The 10,600-nt window shown below is 37.4% G+C and overlaps 1 protein-coding gene across 1 annotated transcript; it reads right to left on the bottom strand.

Annotated features, from left to right (window-relative positions):
* Nucleotides 1-498: 498 nt before the first annotated feature.
* Nucleotides 499-7,112, bottom strand: LOC137717384 (shaggy-related protein kinase kappa). Its single transcript, XM_068456746.2, has 13 exons — nt 6,791-7,112; nt 6,203-6,458; nt 5,878-5,970; nt 5,693-5,752; nt 5,331-5,603; nt 5,159-5,233; nt 3,972-4,028; nt 3,733-3,873; nt 3,590-3,640; nt 3,161-3,256; nt 2,122-2,205; nt 1,923-2,025; nt 499-901 (listed from the first exon to the last, which is right to left on the bottom strand). The coding sequence occupies exons 2-13, from the start codon at nt 6,347-6,349 to the stop codon at nt 813-815; spliced, it is 1,269 nt and encodes a 422-aa protein (XP_068312847.2). The 5' UTR covers nt 6,350-6,458; nt 6,791-7,112; the 3' UTR covers nt 499-812.
* Nucleotides 7,113-10,600: the final 3,488 nt, after the last annotated feature.

Here is a 10,600-nt window from a genome sequence, read left to right as displayed (position 1 = left end):
GCTTCTTTCCCCATAATTAACTCTCTCCAATGCTCCTCAGAATCCAAACAGCCTTCTAATGGAAGCAGATAAAGAAGCCAAAAGCATATCTACGTTTTCTTTTTTCCCTCGAGCTGCTATTAACACTTCAAAAAAGTATCTTTCGCTCCTCTGGAAGATACTTTTTCACTCCACCGGAAGAGGGGAGCGCGCGAGGTTTTGTGCATAGCTGAGTTTCCAATATCAAAAGCTCATTCAGAAGAGAACAGGATATAGTGCAAAGCCGATCCAAGTACACATTCCGTTCTGTCCATCTTGTAAACACTTCATTCATGTCAAAAATCAAGAACGAAGATCACGCGTAGAAGCTATTATCGTTTTGGTTTGAGGAAGCACAACATCAACGTAACTCAGGAAACGCAAGATTCACATTGTTCAAATTGAAAGCACAAAGACGGAGTCAAAACATTAAACAAATTACAGCGAACGAAAAGGAAGTTCAACCATACACCAAGGAAAGGGAAAAAAGGAACTCTTTGCGTATATATATTACCGGTCTTTATCTTAAATTACTTGCAGTGGGAGTCACAATAAACATACATATTAGTTATATTTGGTCTTCAAATAAGCATACAAAACCACCTCCATCCGCATGCAAACTTAAGGCCTTGGATTTTCCTAAATTGTTTCGCGAACTTTTGCAACACTCGTACTACTCACGATCACAGGACAAATGATGACTAGTAAAATGGTAGAGAGATTTTACATATGTTGATACAGGACCATATGGGAGTGGAATGGTACGCAGAAGCAAGATACACTCGTGGAAGTTGCTAGGTGTGCAAAGCCATGAACAAGTTCTGCTTACGGGCATGCTCTGGAATAAGTCGGTTGACTATGTCATGTGGAATTCCTTGAAGCTCTATCAAAGCGAATAGAATGAAACATAAAAGGAGCATTAGAAACATGGAATCCAAATATAAAAAATCTGGTGGATGCAAAAATGCACATTTATAGAACACGAACAAAAAATGTTTCCCCTTGGGTTTTTGTAGATCTGTTTTCAACTAGTGTATCCCCTCTCGGTCATACTGTCTGCTTAAGGAAAATCAAATAGATACGAGTTGCCTACCTATTCTTGGTGTGATTTCAACTGTTTGACATAATTTACCTACAAAAACTATGGGACTGAGGAGCATGACCGAAAATCAATTGGTCAGGTATAAGAGAAAACGATTGTAAATACCCCAAACTTTAGAACATTGACCACACAAACTTTAGAACATGGTTGTAAGTTGTAACATCTCAAACTCAGAACTTCCTCTCTGGACAGAGTTCAGAATGCTTTGACTTATACTCGGAACAAAAAGTAGTTCGGAACAAAACACATGACACAAGTGTAGACATAGAAACAAGGAGTTGGACTCCAGACAGAGACAGGGAACAAGGACAAGAATATATCTCACTCGTTACAACGTATGGGAACCACGTCTATCCCTATTAAATGTGGCCCAAAGTGGCTAAATGCCTAATGCCATCTAATTAATACACAGAATACAAAGGTGTTAGAGAAACAAAATCTATCTTCTAAACTATACCAAAATATGTAGGACTATAGCTATTACTTCACATAGATGTGGTAATCAAGTTAATAAGCTAGAGAGAATACCACTAAACGAAAGATCAGAAAAGCACAAAACAACCTTTCTCCCATAATTAGTTTTGTTCACAGCTTTTCAAGGCTTATACGGGTGTGTCCCAAATAAAAAATTTCTTGGATGTAATGTTCTAACAGACATAATCAAGCCATTTTATTCACATCAGATTAATGAACTTGCAGTTATCGTAATCACCATGAAGCCAATCCCAGCAATCTCCATAAAAATTTCTAGAAAACTGAAATGGTATTATGCGTTTATGTAAAGGATAAAGATCAAACTCACCCTGGGGTTTAAAGTTAAATAGAGGAGGAAGAGGACGACCGTTAGGAAGACGAGTATTTGGGTCTCTCAATTCATCAAAGAAAGGGTGAATGCAAGCTTCCAACTGCAAAACCAATGCAAAAAAGTAATTAGCACTGAATTGTTTTCTTTCCCTTTATTTTTTTTTACTTAAGGAAACTAAATTGAAAGTCATACTTACAGCAGTACATCGCAGATTCGGGGAATACTGGAAAAACCTACAAACAAGATCTACTGCCTCTGGGGGTAAGCGTTTTTGGAATACCTGCAACATGACAAGAATATCATGGTTAATCTCCATAATAAATAATTCCTTCCTTTTTAGAGCAATAGATTATCACTAAGCTAAGTGAACAACAGCAATAATGATGGAAGCTGCATATGAGATGGATATAAATATCACATCAATGGGAACAGGCATACTGCGTTCTGCATTAGATAAGGTAATTTGGCAGAAGATGTGTTAAGGCAGTCAAAGATTCATGATTAAGCAGTTACTTTTCACGAGTTTATTTGAGCTTCCGAATGACAATCAAGAAAATTATCATATCGACCTACGGAAAAAAACAACATAGGGTTCCAAGCTATAAATAAACTATTAGTGCAAGACTTGGCCCCATACAGAATTTTCAACCTTCAACATCCAAGCTATAAACTATTAATGCAAGACTTGGCCCCATACAGAATTTTTAATCTTCAACACCTATGTGTCATGACCATGATTTCATAATTAAAAATCTATGAATAATAGTCTCCATCTCCAAGAAAATTGCAACCCCACTTTGCCAGGTCCACCTATACAGTATTTCTGCACGCCCATTCATCTTAAATATATTAGCCAAAATGGTCCCTAAGATTGTCATACCTCCTCAGTTTGGTCTTTGAGATTTAAAATCGATAAAAGTGATCCCTGAGATTGGCTTCTGTCAATCATTTTGGTCCTTTTGTGAAAAAAATTCTGTTAAAGGGAAGAAACCACCAGTTCATGGGAGGGGTTGATTTGAGAAAAATACTCTCAATTTACGGAGATTTCTCACAGGAGGATCAAATGATTGACGATGGACAATCTCGGGGACCACTTCTATCGATTTTAAATCTTAGGGACCAAAGTGAGGAGTTAGGCCAATCTCAATGACCATTTTGGATAAAACGCCTAAAATAAAATTTGAAGTCAGAAGCATACATCTAAGAATAATGTAAGAGTACGTGCAAAGACACACCTTGTGCCAGGGATGAGGCTTTATCTGTGGGAATTTAAATTCAGTGTAATTTGGATTCATGCACTTTATCTCTTCCCTGGTTGGAGTCCCCAAAACCTGCACAAAAATGTATGATTAACCGTATGTCTATTTGAGCATTCCCCTTTTCATAATTATGAAATTTGAAAGCATATCAAGATAACAACTGCTTCTTAAAGACTAGAGAACTTTATACTTTTAAATCCTAGAAGATTTCACCACCAAAACAAATGATGGCATTCTAAGGAATAACAGTTTATGGTAGTTGATTAAACGTAGGATGACCAGGCTCAACCCAAAAAGAGTGGAAGCGAACTCATATTCTCAACCCTGATGGTTTTGTTTCACAGTTTTAACCCAATATTCAAAGTAATAGAAAATGTCTCCACAGAACTAGATTGACATCCTCACCTTAATGATCTCAACTAGCTGGTCAACTCCACTTTCACCAGGAAACAAGGGCTGCAAGAGAATTTGGCTAGCCAATATTAAAAACAAATTTAGGACAAGAGTAACAAAAACAGTAAGTATTCAACATTTGAGTACCAAATCACCTGGCCAAGAAGTAATTCAGCCATCACACAACCTGTAGACCATATATCAATCGCTGTTGTGTACTCGGTGGCACCAAATATCAATTCTGGAGCACGATAATATCTTGAGCAGATGTAAGAAACATTTGGTTCTCCTTTCACCTGATAACACAAATGGGACAGCCTTGTAAGCAAATGAAATTAGATAACAAGACCATAAGACACCTTCATCAGTAAAAAGGATGGTGTGCAAAACTTACCAACACTTTTGCACTCCCAAAATCACAAAGTTTCAGCTGATGCGTGTGTGGATTCACCTGAATGACATGAAGCATTAGAACATGACCAACGAAAGGTGAATGGCAGATTATAGACACACGCATATAGATGTAGGAAAACTATTCAAAGAGGAGGCCTGCATTTTTAGAAAAGTGTGGACATCCTTGTAGAGGCTACCCTGCAACGTAGTTCAATGTATTGAACCCTCTACTTTTTCAGAACCTTCCAAGGATACTCCTTGAAAATTTGACAAATTGTAAACAATTTAGGCATCCAATTGTGATCAGATAAATTCTTAAAGTGGGATCTAAAAAGTGGAGGGCTCAAATTATTGAAAGGCAGAACGTGCCCAACAAGAATGTTCACACTTCTGCAAAATGTTCTCCGAGTTATTCAATACTATCTATCTTGTTTCTTTCTTAATTTCTTGGTTATGGAATATGACCAACTTTCTTTTAAGCTTGCTAGGCTGACGATGATAATACAGTCTTACAAACTAATAAGGAAGGGTGGTAACTTCCTAGGCACACCCCTTAAGAAACAAAAATCAAGCACTTTCCATAGATACCAAAATGCTCAATATAATATAGGCTCTAAGTGAAATAAATAGCAAATCCACATATGAGATAGCTTGATGAGAATGTTATCCATCACACTGCAGGGAATTTCTGGAATTAGAGGACTTGAGGTACATAAAATAGAGGCGCAGAAGCAGCATGGTGTGGAAACTTTAGACACACACAAAACACACATAGAGATACTCAGATACATGAAAGGTACAAAGTCTACCAGATAATGAGTATTGATTCTGTAATCATTAGCATGTTGTCACACAAGAACTACATTGTGCAAGTGCAGCATTACCCTAAGATCTTGATTTAAAAACTTAATTACAATTTTATAGGAAAACACGAAAAGCTTATGGTGGTTCAAAAAGCAACAAAACGCCTCATATTATGCCTTCGACTCTAAAAACACTATTACCATCTAAATAACCAAGGTACTGCACCAATCTGACACATACATGGGAGTTGACCAGTAAAAGCAATCACTGGCTCTGCTTAGTAACTGAGGGTATTGGTCAGACAGATAACTTGCAATGGTGTAAATCACATATTTTGTCATACACGAGCTCCCAGTTCCTTAGAAATAAAAAAAAAAATCTTACAAGTAAGTTCTGAGGCTTGATATCACGGTGACAGATTCCAATGCAATTATGTATATAAGCAAGTGCCCTGCAAATCTGCACCACAACAAAGTTGAAAAAGAGAAGCCTTAGGTTGTGTTCATTACAATTAAACCAAAAGATGGAGAAAAGAAAAATGAAGACATATTCATACCTGATACGTATAAAGTTTAACATATGTTATTGGCATCCGCTGGTTGATTCTACTATAGTTCCGCGCCATGCGGTTAACCGTTTCAGGAACGAATTCAAGTACAAGGTTCAAGTAAACCTCTTCTTTGTCTGTGGTTGAGAAGAAGCAATGCTTTAGGGCAACAATGTTTGGATGATCCAACATCTGCATAATCTGTAACTCCCTGTTCTTGTAGCGCTTGTCTTGGAGCACCTTCTTGATAGCAACAATCTCTCCAGTTTCTCTACATTTCGCCTGTGCAAAGAAGTTAAAATTTTATCAACAACGTAATTCATTGGAAAATCAGGTGGGTTCAATTAAGCAAAATATATAGTTCTACCTACCTGGAAAACAACCCCAAAAGAACCAGTTCCTACCACATGTTCTGAAATATAGCTTACTGTCTGTAGAAAGTTAGAAACCAAACAAAGAAACAAAATGTAAGTCACCAAGTTATAGGAAATCAATGCTTCTGATTTGCAATACCATTACTCGATTAAATTTGAAGAAAAATAGAATCTTGTCCAACCTGCCTAGATTGACCACTTCGACCACCAACGGTCGTTCGTATTACGTGCCCTGTTTCAGCACCCACTCCATCAATTACATCCGGTTCACTATCCTACAACAGAAGAAATTGTAAGGACTGTCACCAGTGTAATAAAAACACCAAATTCTAGTAAAAAACAAGTCCAATTCAACTAGAGCGGGGACCTAATCTAGACGAAAATGCTTGAGAACTATTTTGCTCATCAGTTGCTTCTGGCATTTTGTTATGCGATACTTGCAACAAATGACAGTTAATGCAAAAATTTCACAACATATTTAAACAGTATAGAACGAACACCGCTTACTCTTTCGTCATCATGATCTGGCTTGTCCTGCAACCTCATCTCGAGCATCTCCCTCCCCAGCCAATCAACCGAACTAGACGAACTCTTGAAGCCATTCACAGACCTTGAACTGCCAACTCCACCATTCCCTAGGCCAGCAGACGCCATACCGACGTCTGATCACCTCACTACTGCAGCAGAGCAGACGATGCTACTACTTCCCCTCCTTGCAACACTCTCTGCTCCTGAGTCCACTCCCATCCAAGCACCTATCCTTCTATTAACAACAAAAGAATCAAACTTTTTTCAAATTTCTTTCCCCAAAAATTTAATTAATTAAAATTAAAATTCATAAAACATAGAAATTGAGCTGAAATTATTGTCAAAAAAATTCAAATTAAAAATTAATTAATTAATTAACTTAATTTAGTTCAGATCCAGGCCAAACTCACTCCAACTTTCTAAATTAAGCACAAAATACGAATTCAAAGGCCACCGCCGATCCTCCGAAAACAATCAGACTCCAACAAAACAAATAATTTTCGGCGAATTAATTCAAACACAATTACATTCAAAATTCAGAGATACGGAACGGTTCGAACGACTGACCTGCAAGCGTTTCAGGGAGGCCTGGAAGCAGAGCTCGCGCATTTTAAACTCCACTCCTGGAATTTTTGAGATTTGGGCAGAAAATTATGGGAAGGAGAAGAGTTTGATCGGAGAGAGTGCTCGGATACTGTTACTGCTGCGAAAAAATTCAATCTACTTTTTGAGGTTTTATTTATTTTTTTTTTTTTAATTTAATTTGAGCAGTGAATGAGTGAGGAGTACTTAGCAGCAGTTGACAGCTTTGGGTTCTTGTATAAATACAAGAAAAGAATAAGGGGTTAAGGACAAATGGAGGTTGAATTTTGCTTTCATTACTCTATCTAAAACATGAGGATGGGAATATAATAAGATTCTATACTTTTAATTTTGGTCCCTTTTTGTTGTTTACTATTACAGTTTATTGATACTTATTTTTTGTTATAATTAAGAGTAAAAATTTTTTAGTGCGTCAGAAAACGATCTTGTACACCAAATGTTGTAATACAAGTGATTGAAATTTTTTTTATTTCCAGTATCTAACTACTTATATTATGACACTTGGAATACCATACCGTGTTTTTCCAGTACACTGTAAAATCTAAACGACACTTCTCAAGTTTGAATCTCGTAAATAGCGAGTTTATAACCAATTCCTTCATCCTTTGTGGTACTTATTTCTACTAATTAATAAAACACTCATTGTCAGTTAAAATCCTATGAAATTACTATTTAACCCTCTAATTAAACACAATACATGAATAAGAAATATGGAGTAGAAATGTAATTTCACACAACCAAATTTTGTTGGTTTTTTTTTTTTTCAAAACCTCACCTACATGTAATCCTAACATATTTCTAATTTAAAAAAAAAATTCACACTCCCGCATTTTCTATCACTCTCGTCCTCTCTCCTTCTATTTCAAAAACAAAAATAAATAAAAAAATTCTCACACTTTTGGTGTGTGCCCATAGACTAGTATCATTGTATCAAAATCTTGCTTGTCTTTTAGTTTCATTCTTGTTGTAAGTTAGCTCGAAATAGTATGAGTTTGCATCTGATTGGGCTCGCGAAATAAACAAGTCAGACTTAACTCAAAGGTCATGGTTCTTTTGAAAGAAAAGAGATCTTCTCTAGATCTCTCTCTCTAAAGTCCAAAGAATCTGAGATCAAATGATCCAGGTTTTTAAAATTTAATTCAACGGTTAAAAACAGAAAAGTTAGTAAAAACTTTTAAAAGCTATAATAATTTTTAACTATTAGATTAAATTTTTAAAGGTCCAAATTTAATCCCTGAATATTGAAAAAAGAGATCCAAAGATGATCTATTTCCCTTTTAAGAATCGTGTTTACAGTTCTTTTGAAGTTTAGATTGACTACCGTTAGTTTGATTTTTTTTTTTTTTTTTTTTGTTTGAGAGAAAGATTGATATGAAGTCCCCATGTTTTCTTTTATTTCTAAAGAAACTTCACATGAGTTAGGCTCATCTAAGAAGCAAATCAAGCCTAACTTGAGTTCGAAAAAAGTTAAACAAGTCAAGTTTGAAGAAAAGTGATATTCAGTTTTGCTTAATTTATTAGCAACCCAGTCTTGTATTATAAGTTTAAATTAGTCTAATATATATTTTAAAATGAATATAAAATCTTATCCGAATAAAATCATATGAAAAAAAAAAAAAAAAACACCAACGAAGAAAAAAGAGGCCATACATGCCAATACAAGCATGATTACTCAACAGTTTCAACTTACAAGATCATCCAAGATATAATTCATCAAGCATGAGGTCCAGCACTTATTCAAATGTTGAAAAAAAAATCTCAAATTCGAATTTCTGACAACTTAGAATTACATAAAGACCAATTGAGTGAGCCAAAAATAACTTTTCAAGAACTATATGTCCAAAGAATTAGGACATATCCCAATAAAGAGGCCCACAAGACAACGAGGTAGAAAGCATGCTCTAAAAGCCAATAATTTGAAGTATCCTTTATGGATAGTTTATCTTATTACTTTATTTTTTGAGATATTAATCAAAAGGTCAAATATGTTGTTTTATGTAATTAAATATTATAGTCACTCAATACTATAGTTCAGTAATATTTATCTTCATCAAATTTTAGGTTCAGATGTGACATCCCGTCCCGAAATTATCTAAAACGTGCGTGTGAAATGACCCTTTTACCCCTAGTTTGTTTTCGTTATGTTGTTTGGTTGTTTTGTGTGGTGTTGGCGTGTGCTGGGCCACACACACACACTGTCATCTCCCTCACCCTCTGTCTTTTTCCCTGTCTCTCTCCCGTGCTCCCATTTCTTCCCTTTCTCTTCGAACACGTACGGACACACCAAGAACCCATCAAACCTTAGCAGATCGAGGGAACCAAGGACACTGTCGAACTCGTGAGGTTGAGAGGAGCACGATCGTACCATTTTCAAGTAAGAACTCCGACGTTTTCACGTCGATTTCACAAGCTCCGTTTGGGGTACTATTCATGCAAACTTATTTCATCACGATTTTGGGATTTTGAAGCTCGTAGGTAGCTTGGTGGTGTCCCAAGGAGCCTCGGAGTGCTTCGTTGGAAGAGTTTGGACGTCGGGATCGCCCTGTTCGAACTTGGCCGGTTTTGGAGGTTACAGGTGAGATTTCGTAGGTTTTAACACTTAAAACTTGTATGATCGTGTTCTACTAGTCTTAGGCTTCATTTTGGTTCAAGAATCGTGGAAATTGGTTGAGAAACGAGCGAGAAAACACGATTTACAGGTTTTGCGATTTTCCGGCGCCGGCGACGGCACCGGAGGTTCGCCGGGGAAGGAGACGGAATATTCCTGACGTCGTTGACGGAATCCGTTAGAAATAACGGAATATTCCTCACGGCGTTAGTTGACGCCGTCAGCGTGCCAGGCACGTGCCTGCGCGTGGCCGTGCCTTGGCCGGCGCGTGCGGCGGTGAAATTTTTTTCTAAAAATATGGGTGTGATCCTGAGGTTGTGTAGAGCACGTTGGTATATTCATTTGTCCAATTTGAGCAATGTATGAGAAGTTATTACGAGAAGTTGGTTATGTGCTTTAAAATTGACGTTTTTATAGTTGTTTCGCATATAGGTGATACGTATCCCGAGGACGAGCGTGGTCACTCGAGGCAGGGGGGCTACGACCCTTCCACATATCAGTGAGTGGGCTTTTGTTTTCCGTATATACCTATATACAATTATTTTCCTAGAAATTGAGTAAAAAGGGTTATTTGTTTTATGCCATGCATATTATTATTATTATTGATTATGCACCCTTAGCCGCATTATTAGTTGCATACACATACATATGCATATTGGGTGCTGTGGACGCACAGGTAAGTGCCAGGTAAGTGTTATTCATGTTTATATTTCAGTAGTGGTTTGAGATGCTTAGAGAGCTCATAACCTGCACCCCCGGTGTTAGTGCTCCCGCCCAGAGTAGGGCACAGTCCTTCACGTGATGTTCACCTCCCGCACCACACGCTCAGCTTGGATCCAAGTTAGGTGCACAGTCCTGTCGTACAGACCACTTTAGGTGGTTCCGACTTGTAGGTGACCCGCGATTATTCGCACAGTCTTCACATGATCGTAGCACTAGAGCGTATATATGTATTACACCCAGGCCTGTCGTACAGACCACTTTAGGTGGTTCCGACTCGTGGGCAGGTTCAGTTATTGAGTTTGAGATTTGAGCTCTATATGCAGCCGTACAGGTCACGTTAGGTGACTCCGGCTGCCAGATTATATGTTATCGTTATGAGATATACCTGAGCGCTTGCATTTCATTATGAGGTTTTGACATGGCATTTTCTTGAGCATGATTGG

This window comes from Pyrus communis, chromosome 8 (genome assembly GCF_041283825.1).
Source record: "Pyrus communis isolate YQ-2024b chromosome 8, ASM4128382v1, whole genome shotgun sequence".
Taxonomy (NCBI): Eukaryota; Viridiplantae; Streptophyta; class Magnoliopsida; order Rosales; family Rosaceae; genus Pyrus; species Pyrus communis.
The sequence above is the reverse complement of the archived record's forward strand: the minus strand, read 5'-3'. Positions and strand labels throughout refer to the sequence as shown.

Bases quoted from the DNA above. Each gene is read 5' to 3' on its own strand.
- LOC137717384 (XM_068456746.2), bottom strand. From the start codon at position 6,349: ATGGCGTCTGCTGGCCTAGGGAATGGTGGAGTTGGCAGTTCAAGGTCT. The intron at 5,753-5,877 runs GTTGGACAAGAT...AACTTTCTACAG, and splicing joins GAAGTGGTCAATCTAGGCAG to ACAGTAAGCTATATTTCAGA. The intron at 5,604-5,692 runs GTAGGTAGAACT...TTCTTTGCACAG, and splicing joins CTTTTGGGGTTGTTTTCCAG to GCGAAATGTAGAGAAACTGG.